Source organism: Podarcis filfolensis, assembly GCF_964270895.1.
Source record: "Podarcis filfolensis genome assembly, chromosome: 7".
Taxonomy (NCBI): domain Eukaryota; kingdom Metazoa; phylum Chordata; class Lepidosauria; order Squamata; family Lacertidae; genus Podarcis; species Podarcis filfolensis.
The window spans coordinates 66,569,985-66,589,845 of record NC_139603.1 but is presented as its reverse complement, the minus strand read 5'-3'; the positions used below and the strand labels follow the sequence as shown (position 1 = coordinate 66,589,845).

The following is a 19,861-nucleotide window of genomic DNA, read 5'->3' as shown; positions in this document are numbered from 1 at the left end:
AAAGCACCCCTAAGTGCAAGTAGATAAATAGGTACCGCTTTATAGCGGGAAGGTAAACGGCATTTCCGTGTGCTGCGCTGGTGCTGGCTCGCCAGTTGCAGCTTCGTCACGCTGGCCACGTGACCCGGAAGTGTCTTCGGACGGCGCCGGCTCCCGGCCTCTTGAGTGAGATGAGCGCACAACCCTAGAGTCGGTCACGACTGGCCTGTACGGGCAGGGGTACCTTTACCTCTACCTTACATTAAACAAACCTTTAGGTCCATTCCATGGAGTGTGGTTTAAAAAACTGTCTTGCTGGCCTACACAAAAGAAAATGCCACCTTTGGCTTGCTTCCCTCCTCCCTTGTCATATACTAGTTCCCACCCATCTTTCCAGTGTTATGAGGTGTGCGGTATGCAAGTGAGAATTGCAGGCTTGCATTCAATCTGACACTCAATTATAGGGTTCAGTTGATGGCAAGTCCTGGGCACACACCAGCTTTTGGCACTCCAATAACCATTAACACAGACAAAAGAGATAAATCAGGAATAAATTCACTGTAACAAAAAGGGAATTAGCTTATTGTCTGAAAATGGAAATTAGCACATTTACTAAAAATAAATATAACCCTACAGTTCATTCTTATACCGTCTCAGAAATAAATCCTACTGTGTTCAGTGGGCTTTATTCCCAGGTTAAGTGTATACAGAGTTGCAGCTTAATTGTTGCTTATCTAACCACGCTCATTTTTTGAACACGACACTTTAAAACTCTTTCCTTTTTAGATACCTTACAAGAAAAGTATAAAGACTTGCTTATTCAAAATTATTCGCATATTTACAAAATGAAAGCAGCCCAGACTGACAAAGTTACAAAACCATTTATTAAGCCCTTTTAAAGTTCGACTAACACACAAAACAAAAGTTTATTTTACACAATAAACATCCTGAACGGAACCACAAAGTGGCAACCTATTTTCACACTCCTAGTCCTACAATTATTTTCTCCTACAATGTGAATTTGGTAACAGCTTCAGGGATCAATTGCAGCATAATGTGAATTTCATTCACAGATAATGATGGGGTTAAGGTAGGTAGGCAGAACACATTGCCAAATGGGAGGATAAATTTTCTTGCAGGTAGAAAGTGCTGAAGCGTTTGTGCAACATTCAAAAATAATTGGGTAAATATACGTACAACATTCAATATTGACTATCCAAAATCTTTTGCACAACGTAGGATAAGAATGAAGATGAACTATATCAAGATGTACCTTATAGTTCCTATCTGTGCCATGAAAAAGAAACAATCTTCAAATTCCATTTACAGCAAGCTCCTACAGAGGTCTGCTTAGAAGAAAGTCTGATTTCAGTATGACTTTCTCTCAAGTAAATGCACATAGGATTCCTTCCTTGAGATCACGTCTCAGCGTTTCAGGGCCATCCATTTCCTGACATCAACTGCATGTTATTGCTCATCTGATTTTTAGTGTTTTAATGATCTATAGCTTTAACAGCAAGTCAAACACCTCGTTTGGACACATTGCTAAACCATGTTTTAGCATTACAAGCATGGGCCTCAACAAACATGGGGCTTGCGTGCTCTCCCAGCCACCTTCCAGCACTGCTGAGAAGTTCAGAAACTGTCATTTCCATTTTAATAATATTTTGCTGTGTTGTCCCAACCCAGAACAACCATGGGTAATTATTATTATTATTATTATTATTTAAAAAACAAGCCATCTTCAGACCATAGTGATCATGGCTTGAAGCTGGCTTGCTCTAACACACCATCGTTAAGTTTAATTTTGTGCTAAACTGTGGTTAGCCTGAAACTGGCAAAGCAGGAGAGGGGAGGAGGGAATGGCATAACCAACGAGGAAGGCACTGCTGCTGCAAATTCTCCAACAAATTCCCAAGCAACCCCAAGTGAATGGTAGCTGCTCCGCATCAGCTAGTGCTGGGATGGGGAACCTACTGTACTTTCATCAACCCCCAACTGCAGGGCCAATAATCACAGATGGGAGCTGGAGTAGAACACTGGGTGGTCACAAGTTCACCATCCTGCCCGGATGGAGTGCACTCCCCATCTCATTTTTCCAACACTGACTTCTGTGCTACAGTGGCCAGATTACAGACTAGGAGACTAGAACAAGATGCAGAATTGATTGTTTATTCAATAAATATAGCCCAGTTAGTGCCAGATGAGGCAAACAGTGCAGAAACTGTCACTTAATAAATGAAATTCTAGATACTATAACTTTTTTTTTTGTACAAACAATATTCAACACTTTTTATAAACTCTCAGATGCTACTGAATTCCCAACACAATTCCATCAGGGGACTTTTACATAAACTGATTAAACACGCTACCGTTATATAAAAATAGAGATATGTATTGGGGTTTTACAAAACTTCACAGAGCTAAATCTGACACTTCTCTAAAAACGACACCATCATAGAAAATAGTATTGTTAAAGGTAAAAAGAAAATACTCTATTGGAAACACTTTTTGCCCTAATTGCCCTGCTTCCTGGATTTATATATTTAAAATGAAGTCATCTGCATTTCTTTTCTATCTCGAGGTCAGCTGTGTACAAAGGATGGATATTTTTTGCAAGTTCTCTTCGGGTGGCTGATTGGGATGTTTTCCCATGATGTTGTGCTTTTAAAAGACATTCTAATTATTTTTAAAAAACCCATTGCTAAAGTTTAAAATGGTTAGCGTAAGTTCTAAGGGATTAATTTTATAAATATCAAATCAAAAACATTACAGCAAATACCATGATCTGAGACACAATACAGTTCTCAATTATAAATACCTGATAGCTATAAACATTTAAAAATCTCACACAATTTTGAAAATAGCAAGATATTAAATCCATTTGAAGAATATCTAATTTATTAGCGGTCCCCAAGTTGAGTAGTTGTATACATGGTGTGGGAGCTCAAGCTGTATTCATCAGACTCCACAATAATGTTTAATCTACCCTCATGCATCCTATTAGAGGTACAGGGGGCTGGGGCTGGGGGACAACTCAAATTGCCCTAACATACAGTCCTCACTACTCAGATCCAAGTTACACAACAGCAATTATTGTCAATAGCACCAACTATTTCTTAGTTTGTTGCACAACAGAGGATACATTAGATTAGTTTCTTCCTGCAACAGTGCAGTCATTAAAAGGCACTGCTTGGTATATGACTTCTTGCATAAAGTTTTAGAAGTTAATAATGTTACAGAATGCATTTATGTTAAAAGGGGTCATAGCACAGCATCAATTTCAAAGCCTGGTTAGATGTTCTATTCAATCCGCTAACCAAAAATACCAGTTTCATTATGCTGGTTTAATTGCCCCCTCCCCAATATTAAAAAGAAGTGGTAGGATATCACTGCCAAACACACTGTGGGATGCTTCTTGGTAGCAAAAGAAAAGAACAAAAACTGTTCATTCTCTATTCTTCCGCTGGGAAAGAAGGGGAAGGAAAGGATGATCATCAGCTCACCCCTAAATAGGAAATCAAGTATACAAAGCTGGAAAAAAGGATATATTTGCAACAGTCTATCCCTGCAGAAAAGAGAGCAATGATATATCTAAGAGATTCAGATACTGAGGCACATTTGAGCTGAAGGTTTTTCAGGCAGATTTTATGGCTAGGTCAGGCCTCTCGGAAGAGTCTGCAACTAGAGTTTTCCTCATCCAGCAACTCAGGTTCAAATACCAATTGTAATATTAAGACATTCGCTTTCATTACTTAGTCACTGCTGTCATCGTCGTCGTCATCATCTGACATATCATTTAAAGGAAGCTTCGGTGGGTGACTGTAAGAGTCCGATCTCGTAGGCTGACATGTAGGCATCTCTCCTGTGGAAAGGAGGTCATAGCAGAAGTCGCAGATTCGCACAGGCTTGGAGGACTGACTGGGAATAAGAAACCTCTTTTCAGAGCAGGGCCCACATACAACAAATCCACATTTCCGGCAGTGGTGTCGACGATTGACAGGGGTGAATTTTGCTTTCTGGCAGCGCATGCATACAGTGGCTTCAGAATCAGGTACCCAAACAGCTGCGTGTTCATTACTGGGAGTCTTCCCGCTTTTGGAAAGCAAATCAGAAACACATTTATTTATGTGGTTCATCCATTCAGATTTCTCTGTGGCAGTAGCAGCATACACTGCAAAAGATTTAGTCGGGGTCTTGATAAGCCACCCATTCCGTAGATCCCCCTCATCCTGGATGGACTCAATAGTCACGTTTTCCAGTGGAATGATGTGCTGTTTGTTATATTTCTTCTTCTGGATGACAATGTTACCATACACAAGGATATCATTGAATAAGAAGAACTGCCTTGCTTTTGGTTTCTTCCGACACAGCTTCGTTAGTACTCCTTCACCAATCAGGACACGGCCTGGAATAGTCAGAGGCTGACCAGCGGCTCCAAAACAGTTTTCCACGATGCTTATTCGCCTAGTATTTGCTTCACTGTTTGCCAAGCGATCCACCATCTTTCACTAGTATCCTAAAACAAAAAGGAATAATGTTAGGTCGCTGCAGCTATTCAGCCAATTGCTGAAAATCAAGCAAGATGTTATCAGCATGCATTTTTCTGTCAGCTTCTCCTCTAGCAGCAAGTCCCACACCAAACCATTAAGCTGTTTCCCTAATCCCCTCCCCCAAGTGTAGAGAGTTATTTTAAATGACAGGGGGAATTTGGTGAGCATCACTGGAAAAGAGTGGGAAAACCCTTCCTTCCCAGTTTTTGCCACCCTCTTGCCTGTCAGTAAAGGATTTCCATAGTGGCTGTTGCTATCTGACAGCCTCCACAGCTGTGGTTTGCATTTTTCAACTAATTAACAGCTTAAGCAAGAAGACTAAACACAAGAATGAGCCAGTACCTCCCCCATCTTATTTTGCTTTCCTACCAAGGAATAACAAGACAGTAAAAAAAGGGGGCGGCTATTAGGCTGCTTTATAAAACTTTGCAGGATTTGAGCAACACAAGGCAACTTGATTGTCTTCAGATTTCTTCCAAGAGATACCATTTTAAAATTGCAGGATCTCCATAATAACACTGCTTTATTCCATTGACCTGAGTGGTCTCTTGCTGCATGTCCTGCATATGTTCGTTTTAACATTGTGGCCTTTCCACAACTATAACTTTTGATCTTTGTCATATCCAATTATTAGTTTTTCTAAGTCCCAGTTTAGAGATATGTGGTGAGATGACTTGAGAATGAAAGCTACTGCGTACAAAAACAGCAAAAACAAACAAACCATGAGCCAATATTGCTCATTTTAGGGAAGTTAACTCATCAGCACTGCACACTGAGTGGAAAGTCTTTTAACCTTTTGTCATGATACCCTTTTCCTAGAAATGTACTAGAAAGGCAGAATGCCAAATGGAAACTATGAAAACCACCATATTGTTCCAAGTTTAAATTTCTAATATTGTTGTGCTAATCTAGCCACCTTACAACTTTATGATATTTTCAGCAGTAGGCAGCACCAGCTTTCTGAAGGCCACTACTTTAAATACTGTTGTGTGCACATCCCAATCCCTGAGTGACAAGGGACTCCAGGGGTTCCAGTGCTCACCCAGGGTTTGGCTTCCTTAGAATGAGGGTCAATTGAGACTGTGGTGTTTTTAGGATGTGTATTATATATACATATATACAACCTGAGCACAGGGTTTGTTTGTTTTTCTTTGAAGGAGGCTCACAGCATTAACACTCCAGCAGATCTTGCTTCCCCTTTAGGTTTTCAGTGAAACCCCAAGTCATAGCTTTGGGTTCAGCACAGAGCAAGGCTAGCCTGTGTGTATCCAGCTTCTGGTATCAGCCAAACTCTCTCTCTCTCTCTCTCTCTCTCACACACACACACACACACACACGCGCGCGCGCGCACACAGAGCCACCTTGACATATCGTTCTGCATTCTATAATGACATGGCATTAGTTCAGATTCACAAATGAAGTAAATTCAGTTTAACCTAATGTCTGTTATTTAAAAAGCAAATGCAAACAAGTCCTCTTCACATGCGCAGAGCTAAGCTAATACCCCTAGGCAATAATAAACCAACTTGCATTTAAAAATTAAAAGCATGCACCCAAACTGACATTTGCTCAAGGAAAAAAAGAAGCTACAGAAAATTCTCCTTCCAGAGCAGATATGTGAAGTCCCTTGTATACTTGGTCCTATTACATTTAAAATATACAGATGACAGCCCAGGGCCCTAGTTTCTAGGTTTCTAACTATGCACTTGCCAAAAATAGCTCCTAAGGCGTGGGTGAAATCCATTATCATGGCAAAACTCTGCTATACAGCTATATCTATACATTAAAAATAAGTACCTACATGAAAACAAGAGGCATGCCTAATCCATTCTTTAGCAGGTTAGTACCTAGTCCAAGATTCCTCAAACTTGGCCCTCCAGATGTTTTGAGACTACAATTCCCATCATCCCTGCCCACTGGTCCTGCTAGCTAGGGATCATGGGAGTTGTAGGCCAAAAACAGAGAGCCGAGTTTGAGGAAGCCTGACCTAGTCAATATGCAGGAGAAGTGGAGGAGAGTGCACAAGCACAGGGCTTGCTGCAGCATGTTCCCATTGCACTAAAATGACAGTTAGCACCATGGCAGGGAGCTGGAAGTGGCTGGAAGTCTGGATCCTGAGTTCCTCCACTCTCCATAGGTCAACTTTGACAGCAGGCAAGGCTGCCACCTGTCAATCACTTAACATCATAATTATGCCCACCTGTCAAAAAGAGTTGCTGTAACTGCCAATCAGCTGATTGGCAGTTACAATGAGCTCTTCTGAAGTCCATTTATATGTGTGTCTTGGATTCCAACCATTTCTTCAAATGGACTCCAAAGAAGTTTACAATGAATTCCTTGAAAGGTGCCTGGGCCTGTCAATGAAAGTACAATCAAGGTATCCAGTCGCATTCCTTCACTTTGCAATCATAATTCATGAACATTTACGGAGAGTCTGGAAATTTACCTTGTGTTCTTATATCAATGCTCAACTTATCATGCAAATCTTGTTCTAAGATACACCAGTGTTATAAAGAAGGCTTATTACAGCAAACAAATGTCACAAATTGGCTTTTAAAATGTTACTTGACAGTGCTGGATCAGATTCACTATCATTCACATTTAAAAGGACTTAGTTAATAGAGTCACTGAATTTAGCCATCAGGGCTACAGAATCAAACTTCATGTCAGAAATTAAAACTTTTACACTTACTTGTTGCGGGAATAAGAAATGGGAAAACAAAACAGGAACAGTGACCTGAATCCAAGTATCACTTCCTAAAGAAATATACATAGCCAAATAAGTGCATAAAATCAGCCCTTGAGGTGGACTTCCACTATCAGCTATGGCAGTCAAGTCTGCCTCTTTTAAATAATTAAAAAGCACAATTTGTGCATGCATCTGTATATGGCTAGATTGCATGTTACTTTAATACTAAGTTACAATTATATTAATTCCATTTCCACAAAATGTGACTATGTAGTCCCATGAAGCTACAGGAATCAGTAAAAATGCTTGCTCAGCCATGAAGTTCAGCAAGTGACCTTGGTCCTCCCACTTCCTCTCAGCCTGCCAAGGTGATTGTGAGGGGGCAGGGGGGAGAGAATGAGAATGAACTATACATACTGCCTTGAGGTCTTGGAAAGATGGAACAGTATAATAAATTAAATTAAAAGTAGATGTGAATCTGTCAGAAACTCTGTTAGACTAAATATCTCAAGCTGTGCCCTCTAACCTTATGGAATAAAGGTAAAGGGGCCCCTGACTGTTAGGTCCAGTCGCAGACGACTGGGGTGGCGGCGCTCATCTTGCTTTACTGGCCGAGGGAGCCAGCGTACAGCTTCTGGCTAATGAGGCCAGCATAACTAAGCCGCTTCTGGCGAACCAGAGCAGCACACGGAAACGCCATTTACCTTCCTGCCGGAGCAGTACCTATTGATCTACTTGCACTTCATGCTTTCGAACTGCTAGGTTGGCAGGAGCAGGGATCGGGCAACGGGAGCTCACCCCATCATGGGGATTCGAACCGCCGACCTTCTGATCGGCAAGCCCTAGGCTCTGTGGTTTAACCCACAGCGCCACCCGCGTCCCTTATGGAATAATGGAATGGAATAATCTATGCTAAATTATTAATTTAGAATTCTTTCTGTGGGCTATTTTATTTCATAAAACATTTTATACTACCTTTCATCCTTAAAAAGAAAAGCGGTTTATAACAAAACATCAATGCAAATAAAAAGCACATTAAACTAGATAAATTAACACTTTTAAAAGCCTGGTGCAACAAAAATTTCTCAACCTCCCACCTAAAGGTTGGTAGAGGCAGGGCCAGTCTAGCCTTCTTTGGAAGAGAGTTCAACAATCATTGAGCTGCCCAGGAGAAGTCATCCCTGCTAAATGCACCTGACTTGGGGGTGGAAAGCAAAGCCTTTGGTCTGATCCAGCATGACTCTTATGTTTTTATGTTACATCAGTTAGGTCTTCGACAATAACCAGCTTTACATAATCTGCTATTGCTGTCGTAGGACCTGCGGGATTTCCTCGGAATATTACCTCAGCATTACCCACAAGAAGATTGCTATTCATTGAAGACTTTGCAACAGTACAAACACTATGCTATAACAAGCTCATGATTCTCAGCTGACTTAATCTTCTGTGCAAGAGACAGCCTTTTCTTAAATAATTTTACCCAATGATGATTTAAACATAAAATTATTCCGCATGCTGCAGAGCCGAGGCATGATGCTAACTAGATCGGCACATGAAACACAATTGTATTTTGCCCCCAGTTGCCATACCATGTTTTAAAAACAAAGTACAGCAAGACATTTTACTGTTTCACATGCAGAGCAATGAGACTACATGTGAATTTCATATCAATTTTACTGTACATTGTTTGCATTCTGGAATGGCAAGCCCATTACTAAACTTCTCCTTAAGAGGATCTTTCAGGAAAGCACATTCATCAGTTATGCACCCCATCCAATCAATGCCATCACAGCCCTTTTTCTGTACCTCTAACTCCTTTACTGCCAAATGACATACACTGCCAAATGACATACATACAGTCCAACAACTCACTAGGTCAACTGAAATGATCTAGTCCTCACCAGACTAGTGTCTGGAGAAAGAGGGTAGTCTTTGAAAACAAAGAAGATGGTCATTCTAGTGTAAATTCTTATCCTACTGGACCAACCAATCCATCCATGACAGGATATATTGGTTACTCTCAATGCTGAGAGCCTGGATAGTCATCCCACGTATTTTCTCTGTCTCACCCAATAATTATACATCCCTCAGAATAAGGTTAGATCATACTTCCCATACAAATAAATTAATTGGTAAAGCATGCAGCAAGCTTAATGCACATATGAAAATAAATAGTGGCATCACCCAAACATTTGTTATTTGGATTTGAAAAAAAATCAAATTGACATGGCATCTAATGCTTTTGCTCCAATATATTTTGTTGTAATTTTCACTTTTTGTAAACTAAAACCGGAGGTTGGAATATAAACCACCCAAATAAATGAAAAAAAGAAAATGTAAATAACTAGTTAAAATGTTCTGGAAGTGAACTAACTGTACCGTGAAGAACAGAATTCAAGCTACAAATGCAGCACACTGAACAATTTAGATGATGTGGAGGAAGTCCACGTATTTAACCACAAGAACTCGAGTTAGATTCACTATACTGCTAAATTTATCCAACTGTTACACTATTCGCTTTTACTCGGTGATCCCACCGCATAGTAAAGCATTTACTGTAAAGTGTTTCAGTTCTGTCCCACAACCCTCACCCATTACTTCTCACAGTTGACACGGCATCTTTCACTGTGCTTCATGGAAAACTTTAGAGATGCAAGGTGAATCTAATAATCAGGTGCATGCATACTGCTTCCAAAGTCAGTATATCAGAAGAGTGTTGCCAAATCATCAGTCTGTATGCCCCAGATAACCCTGGTTTCCTTACATCTGAACCAGCACTAACCATACTTACACAAACCCTAGGATGTTTCAAACACTCTGTTTGCAAAGCTAGTTAAAACTGGTTGCACAATTTTCTTAAAGTTGTGCCCTGTGTGTGAAAGGTGTTAGACAGCTCACCAGCACTTTAAAAAGATGGTGTTCTCTCTATGAATATAAAAACAATGAGCAACTGAAAATGCATAATACAGGCAGCATGAGTTATTGGACAGATGCAGAACACATAGACACACATCAAGGATTTAAGTGTCTTTTAAAATGACTATGTTATTAATTAAAGATCTGCTTGACATCGGACCAATAGAATTACACTGGTTTCTTGACTTTATATAAAACAAATCATGCTACTTCAAAACAATATCCATAACATAAAAGAGGGGAAGATTTTGAACTGGCATGGTGATCCTCTGAATCAAAAGAGTATCAGGAAAGTATAAAGCTGTTTACTGCATATTGTGTTTACCTTGATTACGAAACTAGTGTCTCCAAGTGTGGAATCAATTGTCCTGCCAAGGAGACATTTAGTACAAAAAGATCCTTAAGGAGATGAATCCTGCCTCAGTGCAGCTGAGGTTTGGCATTTTACAATCACTGCAGCCACTTCCAATGAAGAAACCTCCAGAGGACTCTTGGATAAAGATAAAGGTCCGGTTCTTTGCAAAAAGGAGTTGCTGCTTTATCCTAATGTTGGTTTATTGTTAGTTTTAGGAAGGCACCACTGTTTCTTGTGCTTTCTTTCAGAGGAATGCCCTAGCCCAGAGACCAGCAGCATACTATACACAAGCAACACAGATGGGTCTGGATTGGTGGAGTTGGGGGGCACAAAAGGTAGAACAAGCTAAACTGGGAGGAGGAGTTGAGATGTTTTTGTATAAATATCCACAGGATACCAAATAGTTTTCTCTAGATTATGCTATCCTTATTCCTAAAGAAAAGAAGAAAGACCAAACTTTTCTTGCTTTACGTTTAAATTAAGTCCAAACTTTCCCGCCAGACACAGCTGTAATTAATTAGCAAGGTTTCAACACACAATGTCCTCTGCCCAACAGGACCAAAGTAAACTAAACCTATCTAAATTATGCCGCATCTCACAACAGTTGCAGCCCACTAGGAATGCCAATGTCACTCTTCCTCCTTTGATAAGTAGATACTACAGCCTGACTCAGGGTGCTTTGTTATTGTTCAATGACCACTTCAAGAGCACACCTTGTTTGTATAAGAGACACAGCTAACTGAACTGGCCATGATCTAAACTTAAATTTGGATTACTAATCATCACAAAAGTGCATGCATTCAGAAGATTAGCTAGCCAGCGACTGATTCATGAATCTCTAGGCAACTCAAAATAGATAAGAAGGTTAAGCCACTCTGTGTTACTCTGGAGCATTAAATCGGGAGTGTACTCATTAACAATTATCAGTCTGAGAGGTTATATGGAAAGGAGATGAAATCTGAAGCAGCCTCTGTCAGCAAGGAAGTCCTAAGCTGCAAAAGACAAATGTGCAACAAAAGAAAGTGAAAGAAATAGGTAAAACTACATCAAAGAATTTAATCCTTTGGAAAATGATGCCAGTAGCAACTGAATATAGAGAAATGCTTATTAAAAATAGGTGCAGTATGGCCCCTATTTTCAGCCTTGTGGCCATAGGCAACAACAGATTGCATGTAAGTGAGTATTGAGTAAGCAGCCCAGGAGGATGGGGTACTTTGCTCCATCTCTGCACCCAGCAGAGAAAGCAAGCAGGCTGTTGCAGGAGAGAAGCCCCCTCAGCTGCACCCAGCACAGAGTTCTTGCCCTCTCCTTGCCAGTGCCCTATGGGCTAAAAAAATTTTGCAGCATACTTCTGCACACGGTCCATAACTCAAAATGCAAGTCAGCATTCTCCATTTTAAATACCTGTGTCTCCAACACCAAGTGCGAATTTCTCTATCCAACCAGGAATCGCTTCAGAAAATGTGGTTCACTCTTAATTGCATAGGCAAGAGAGACAGAAAAAGGTGACTCATAGTCCTCTACAGCAAACTTACAAGCAAAAAGTTTTTGTTGTATTTTTACTAATAAGTAATTTATTGCCTTCTTTCTATCCAAATATGAGCCCTATCCATGGAGGTGTCCATTAATTAAATGGCAGAGAATAGGAGGTTCCCTTACTGGAGGTAAATATAAACTAAGAACACCATATTTTAAAAATAAAAATGTGCCACTGGAAATACCTTTACAAGCTGCCACTTGAATAACTAATATAACAGAAATTGTTGCATGATCTAACAGCTTTCGTTCCTCTTTGAAGTATATTACTAACTAACTCAGGAAAGGAGGTATCTAGTTATAAAGAAAGTGGCAGCATGCTCTCAAAAGCCTTGATAATTTTGTAAGTTTTAGCTTTTAGTCTCCATTTTCCCCTAGTGCTAAATCAGGTGCAGAAAAAGCACACACAAATGTGACAAGCATGCTTTAATCCTCACAGCAACTAAATAAACTTAATGGAATGAGTCTACTGAAAGCTTCTGGAATGTAGTCAATGAATACTGATGAAATTCTTAATCTGAGGTTCGAGGCAAGAACACAGAAGCTTATCTTGCCAAACATATTTAGAAAGTCAGGATTTTAGTCAGTATTTGGAATGTAGCCATATTTCTTAATAATATTTACTTTACATAGTAGCCAAAGGGAACCGAAAGGCAAGCCGTATCACTTTAGAAATTATCAACATTAAAACAACTTACACAGTTGGCAAAATGCAATGCTGTGTGAGCGACTGCCACTCGTGTAATGAAACTTCCCCTTCCTCTTCTCCCTTTGCAGTTCATCCCTCCCCTCTGGCAGGGTCCACCAACCCTCTGGTGAAGTTTTGGGGGCGCATGTGGGAGTTGCAGGAGGGTGGCAAGGAAGATTGTCTGTTCAGCTCACAGACAAGACACAAGTGGATGCCAGAGTGGAGGCTGGTATATCAGGGCAAATGGAGCTCTGGCCCGCTAACCTCAGCCTGCCCTCGCCCTGTCTGCGCTTTGCTACTTACAACCAGCACAGGGGACGGCACTGCCTTTCAGCTTCCTTGCCTTTAGCTGATGCCTTTGCAGAACTCAACAGGGAAGAGGTCGGGGACAAAACTCGAACAGCTGGCTCTGCCTGTCATTGACTCCAGCCCCAGCTCCTGTTTGGGCTCTCTGCCTTCCACCCTACCGGACATAAGAGGCATCAGCCGTTAATGGATGTCACCTAGTATTGGGAAGAGATGTGTTTTCTTTTTGCTTTCTTTTTGGCTTAACCAACCCCTCTGAGCCTTTGGGTCACTGTCTAAAATGAAAACGTACCATATTTTTCCGTGTATAACACGCCCCCATGTATAAGACGCGCCCTATTTTGGGAAACTCAAAATTAAGAAAATGGGGGGAGATTGCCCCCGTGTATAAGACTACCCCCCTTTTTTAACATTATTTTTAGTTAAAAAAACCCCTAGTCTTATACACAGAAAAGTACAGTATGTATTTATATTAGAAACGCAAGAGGATCTGTTTTATTAATAGCCAAATTCATGGAGGAAAGGGCTATCAATGGTTACTTAGCCGTGATGGCTACGTAATACCTCCACAGTTGTAGTAGTAATGCTTCTGAATACCAGTTGCTGGAAACTGCAGGAGGGAAGGGGAGGCTGATCTTGTGCTCATGTTCTGCTTGCTGGTTTTCCCCAGGCACCTGGTCGCTCACTGTGAGAACAGGGTGCTGGTCTAGAACAGGATGGGCCAGTGGTCTGATTCAGCAGACTCTTTATGTCTTTAAAAAGGAAAGTCTTTGCTCCCCAATGAAACTAAATTTGGTGCTCTTAGGGCTGGGGCCCCTAAATCTTTGATGCGGCGGCGGCAACAAATTTTGTTTTTTCAGCTCTGATGTTAACGGCCCTAACTAAGCTCTTTCACTTCTCAACAAGTTCATTACTTATAAAAATGTATTTGTGGAATCTTACAGTAGCACAGGACTCATTTTAACAACACGGGTTTGTTTCAGATAAATCAGAGCGATGTTGGCTCTGTTTTGTCTTTTAAAAACTTCTCCTGACAATTGGTCATATTCAGATTATTATATCTCTGCTTAATTAACAAATATGTTCAAGCCTTTTACCTTCACACGCAGCCCCTTCCCTCCTCATAGAAATTAAGTCTCAAATTAATCATTAACTGGGAAAGTATGCCCACCACGTTCAGAACAAGTCAATAGCTCACATATAAGTTAGATATTTATTTGAGATCCCAACTTGTTCTGAACCAGGTAACCATAATTTTCCATTTCGGATTATGTGGTAAACTACAGATAACTGTAGACTTCCAGGTTTGATTGCTGCACTCAGAGAAGGAAGAATGGAAGGGGTTGTATGCTTTGGCAAAATGTTTGCAGCTTATTAAGCCAATATATGATAGTCCCAAACAGGTTTGTAAACGTGTGCAGTTATTTCTGCAGTCATCGTATAATTTTAAAAATCACATAATAGGAGGAAGCACATTTTTTTTTATCTCTAGGAACAGGATTTTCAGCTGTCAGAACAAACAAATCATAAGTGTACAAACATGTTCAAGTAAACAGCTAACACAAAAGTCCAAATGCAAGTATAAGAAATGAAGCCTGCACTTAGATCTGTATTCCTCCAGGAAGATTAACCAACTAATGCATGCTCTCATGGAATTCAAGACATCATTTCAGGTTTGTGACAATTCAAGAACAAATCTTTGGTTCTATTGTTAACATATGCCCAACTGGAATGCATGAGCCTTAAAATCATCCACTCCCTCTACGCTTCCTGTGTGGCTGTGTAAAGACTGCAACCATTGGCTTATTTGTCACTAGATCTGGCAAGACAACATTTATAGGACATGCTTTTACTATTTCATGCCTCCTTTCTCTAATTTTCTTGCTTTTTGTATATTGTATGAACATGTGAACACTCTTAGTTGTGGCTTTTCATCTTTTACATAAGACTTTTCCCTTTTTTGTTTTATAAGGGGGAAACTTATAAAGGGGGGGCGGGGGCTTACGTAAAAGAGTTCAAAAACTTCATCTGAACCAAGACTTCTACATGTAGTCACAGCAGCCTTGCCGGCCTGGTGCCCTCCAAATGCTTTGGACTACAACTTCCATCAGGTCCAGCTGCCACAGTTGTGTTGGCTGAGGCTAATGGTGGTTACAGTCCAAAACGACTGGAGTGCACTAGGTTAGGAAATGCTGGCCTACATCCTTCCAAGATTTTGTGGGCTAACAAGCAAAGAAACTTTTGTGGGAGGAATATGAAGTACTTCACATACTGATTTTGCGCTTAAGTCTTTTTTAGAAATAAGGAAAACATAAATGTGACAGGAGCTCCTATCAAAACACAAAAAATGAAGAATCTTACACTACAGGTTCAAGGCCACCTACATGAACAAGATCAAAACTCATGACTGTGAATGCTGGGACAAAAAATTAATAACCAGGACTGGCCTAAGATCTCAGCTGGTGAGAAAGCCAGTTACACCTCCGTACATGCCAGCATTCATTTCCTGAAAAGGAAATGTCAAATGTATTATGTTCAAGATACATAGGTAGTAGAGAAAACACATCCAATGTTAAACAGGGATCGAAAAAGCCTCTTTGGGCAGCAGCCTACCAATATATGGGTAGGTTATGAAGTGAACTGGATATATTTCCCTCCACAGATACATTGGCAAGCATTCGGCATTTCACTGCTGAACTATGAACAGAAGTATTTACTGTATTAAATTTATATCCTGCCTGTCCTACCAAAGGAGCTGAGAGCGGCAAGTACACCAGCAATAAAAACATTCCAATACAGATGCAGACTGGGGGAAGTCCTGCTTAAAAGGCTTGTTGGAAGAGGAAGGAATTCTGGAGGTGCCAAAAAGACAACCAAAGCGGCACCTAATATTTAATGGGAGGAAATTCCAAGGGGCAGGTGCCATAGTTCTAGAGGCCCTATTCCTATACACTGTGGAATGGACTTCCTGATAGCATGGTATTTGCAGGAGGCCCTCAACTAAAGAGCACAGTGACTATATAAGGAGTGAGACAATCCTGGTCCCAAGCTGTACCATATTGGCCCGAATATAAGCCGCACCTTTAAAACTGGAGGGGGGAAAGAAAAAAGAAAAAATACCCAAATATAAATCGCTCCATTCCTCGCTGCTCCTGGCTACATACTGGGGGGGGGGACTGCACTGTGTTGCCGGCGGCCTTTCCCCTTCCTTGCTCTCTCCCTTCCCAGCCTTGGGGGAGAGGCCGCACTCCTGGCGCTGTTTGCCCCGTGCTCCGGGCTGCAATACCATAAGGTTGGAAATATAAGCCGCACTTTAACTTTTCACGGTCGGAATTTGGGGGGAAAGTGAGGCTTATATTCAGGCCAATATGGTATATAGCTTTATACACCAAAATCGACACTTTGAAAGTAGTCCAGTAGCTAACTGGCAGTCATTGCAATTACTTCAGCAGTGGTCTAGCATGGTGGAGATACCCTGTAGCTGTCCTATTTTGCATTAGTTGAAGCTTTCAGACCAACCTCAAGGGCAGTCCCACCTGCAGTACTTTGCAGTAATCCAACCTGGAGGTTACAAGTGCATGGATGACAGTGCTCAGACTATCCTGATTCAGGAATGGCTGAAGCTGGTGAAAGGAACTCCTAGCCACCTAGTCACCTGGGCCTCTTGCAGCAAAGATGCATCCAGTAACACTCCCATAACTACTCTTTCAGGGGGAATACGACTCCATTTAGGGAAGACAAATTATCTGGACTCAGGAATCACCCATCCACAGCACTTCTGTCTTGCCAGGATTCAGTCAGTTTGTTGGCCTTCATCCAGCTCACCACCAAGTCCAGGCACCACTCCCGGGCTTACATGGCCTCTCCTGGTTCAGATGTTAGAGAGCTGGGGATCATTAGCATACTGATGACAGCTCACCCCAAATCTCCTAATAACCATTCCCATGACTTCATATATATGTTACACGACACTAGGGACAATATGATACCCTGCGGCACCCAAACTGCACAACTGCTAGGGGGCCAAAAGACAATCACCCAATGCTATATGAAACCAACCCTGGAGAAATATACGTAAGTCACAGCTAACTAATGCATAGAACCACAGAATTGTAGAGCTGGAAGGGACACTGACAGTCGTTGTTACTGAAGAATGGATGAAACAGTTTTCTGCAGAAAAATAAAGCACATCACTGCCCCCACATCACTGAGTGGTGCACCTACTATCACTTCTGAAGCCCTGCCAGCTTGTGCTGGCCAGTCCAGAAGGTGAAGGGAACTTGCTGCTGCTTCTTTTGCTTCACACAGCTTTTCTCTTTAAATTCCCCCTTCTATATTCCTACATAGAAGGAATTAGTTAAGCCAGTTTCAGGGAAGATGGAGCATTCTGACCTGGAAAAAAGGGACCTTGAATCTATCAGATCCAGGGCTGCCCCTCTCCCACCCCTGCCCCAGGTCATCCCACTTTAGGGCATAATACCAGCTACTGTTGGTTGGCAAAAGAACCACCACTGGCAAAAGAGAGAAAAGAACCACCAACTGAAGTTCTATGCACATGGAGCCATTTGCATGCATGGGAGGGATCTCAACAGTCCTCTATCAGCCAAGTTCTTCTCCACCAGTGGAGGCGCCTCCCCTCCTTCCTAACCCTCTCTAATCAGCTGATCTGGGAGGAGGTGTAAGACTGCACTGCAAAATATTTACGCAAATAAAAAAACAAGGTTATCTGAATGTAAATATGGAAAAAGAAAATGTACTGGCTAGTTTGAAACTGTTAGGTCTCATGGCCATCAATATAAGAAACAGTAGCTGACTGGACCAATATATTCCAATGTAAGTTACAACAGCAGAAAGAAAAAAAATATTTTCAGGTAACATATTTATCTTACCTGATAACAGAAAGCAATTTTTTATAAAATCTGAATAATGTGAGGGGAAAGGCTTTAATCACTTCAATTGACTTACCACTTCAATAGACTTATCACAATCATTATTGTTTAAAAGCCATGATTAGCACTGTGTGACTTTACACCTATAAAACTGTTTGCCTCATTTTTAAGTGTTAGACTTGTCTGTGTTGTCAATAGCAATTTTCACAAGCTGCACTGAGTGCTCTTTTAAGGGAAAAGCAGGTATGGGTTTGCTAAATAAATAAGCAAATGAAATCCCAAATGCAGACAGGTAACACAAAAAAAGAACCAGCCCTTCTTATTTCTGTAGCAGCTAACAGAAAGTTGGCACCCTCTCCAGGATGCCATGGCATTAGAAACTTAAAACAAAAAACTACTGGCATGAACAACATCTCAGCCAAGCCCAGCCTATCAGAAGAAAACTTAGGAGAGCTAACTTCCTTCCAACCGGAATCCACTTGCTTTGCTAACCCTTGTTGACAGTCACAGGAAGTTCCCTGCCTTCTGATGCAAAACAATCACGCACCATCACGAAACTCGCCCGGAAAAGAGGGGAAACGCAACACACGCAACTTTTGAAAGGCAGCCTTTAAAAGCAAAAAGACCCCCCGCAACCCAATAAAAAATAAATCTCATAAATAGGGTATTTTTAAAAAAACAAAACAAAACACTATTATTCCAGTGCGAGAATAAAAGAGAAGAACTGAGCGGGAAGCCTATTTTCTCTGGAGAAGGGGGAAATGATTTCCGTTTTGTTTACTGAGGGGGGGACGACCACATACGCCTCATTTTACCCCAAATCAATGGCACGCGGAGGAGTGGGAGGTGCGCACACTCCCCCCTGCACACACAGGCATCCACGGGGTGCCAATTAGGCTGCAGCCGCTTGATCTCAGCCCCACACTGAACGCAGAAGGGGGCGGCCGCTTCTCACTTTTGCCAGAGTTTGAAGGGGAAAGGAGCTTCGGCTACCACTACTTTCGGAAAGTGTCACTTAAAAGGGGAACCGGTTTAAATTTTAAGACTCTGGGAGGCCGCCACGTCCCCTCCTCTCTCCTTTCACGCAGCCGCCCTTTGCTGCTGCCAGGCAGGGGTCCCCCATCGGTGCCAAGTCGTGTGCCGCCGCCTGTGCGCGACGGAGTCAGGGCGCGCCCGAAACCCACCGCAAACACAAACACACGGCCCGACGGCGCCTGGGACGCCGGCTCCCAATGGGCAAAGCCGGAGCCGCCTTTCCTCCGGAGGGAGGTTCCGCGGGGCCGCCCCTAAGTCAAGGGACGCCGTCCTGGTCTTTGTGGGGCGCCTCCTTCTTCCCCCTTCCCCGCACCGCCGCCGTCCTCGCTCCCCAGAACAGACGGGATCCCAACATGGCCGCGGATCCGCCAGGGACCGGGAGGAGAAAGTTTCCTCCGCACCACCTCCGCCGGCTCTCGGCTTCGCCCCGAAGGGGGACGGCGGGCTGCTCTCTCCCCGCGCCCCCCAGACCCAAGCGCGCCGCTTACTGAGAAACCGAAGCGCGCCCTCCCTTCGCTCCGCTTCCCAGGTCCGCAGCTTGTTGCTTCTCGCTCTCCCTCGGTTTCCTTCAGCCGCCGTTGCTAGTCGGGCTACTGCCGCCGCCGCCCCGCCCGCCGCTCGTGCGCGTTCACACACACACGCTCTCTCACACACAACACCCTGGGCCGGCCTCCAAGCGGCGAGGAGGACGAGCCTCGGCGGCATCCCGCCCCAGCTCGATTTCCCAAGAGAGAGCCGAGGGGAGGGGCCGGCGCCATCTTGGGAGAGGCGCCCGTCGAAGCCGGGGGGGGGCGGTGCGCTGCTGAAGGGGGAGTAAGGGTCGAAGCCCTCCCTGTTGCAGAAGGGGCGCACGGGAATGTGCTGGGGTTCACACGGGACACCCTTCGAGCAAAGCCTTGGGCCATTCTCCCCTGA

The 19,861-nt window shown here is 42.6% G+C and overlaps 1 protein-coding gene across 5 annotated transcripts; it reads right to left on the bottom strand.

Moving 5' to 3' along the window:
* Window positions 1-841: 841 nt before the first annotated feature.
* Window positions 842-19,708, bottom strand: PLEKHF2 (pleckstrin homology and FYVE domain containing 2). Of its 5 annotated transcripts, none has more exons than XM_083622778.1 (3): window positions 19,096-19,394; window positions 6,733-6,886; window positions 842-4,498 (listed from the first exon to the last, which is right to left on the bottom strand). In XM_083622778.1, the coding sequence occupies exon 3, from the start codon at window positions 4,482-4,484 to the stop codon at window positions 3,735-3,737; it is 750 nt and encodes a 249-aa protein (XP_083478904.1). In that variant the 5' UTR covers window positions 4,485-4,498; window positions 6,733-6,886; window positions 19,096-19,394; the 3' UTR covers window positions 842-3,734. The 5 variants fall into 5 exon arrangements, with proteins under 5 accessions (XP_083478904.1, XP_083478902.1, XP_083478903.1 ...); XM_083622776.1 differs by lacking the exon at window positions 19,096-19,394 and adding an exon at window positions 6,979-9,564; XM_083622777.1 differs by lacking the exon at window positions 19,096-19,394 and adding an exon at window positions 7,225-7,284.
* Between the last annotated feature and the right edge of the window lie 153 nt (window positions 19,709-19,861).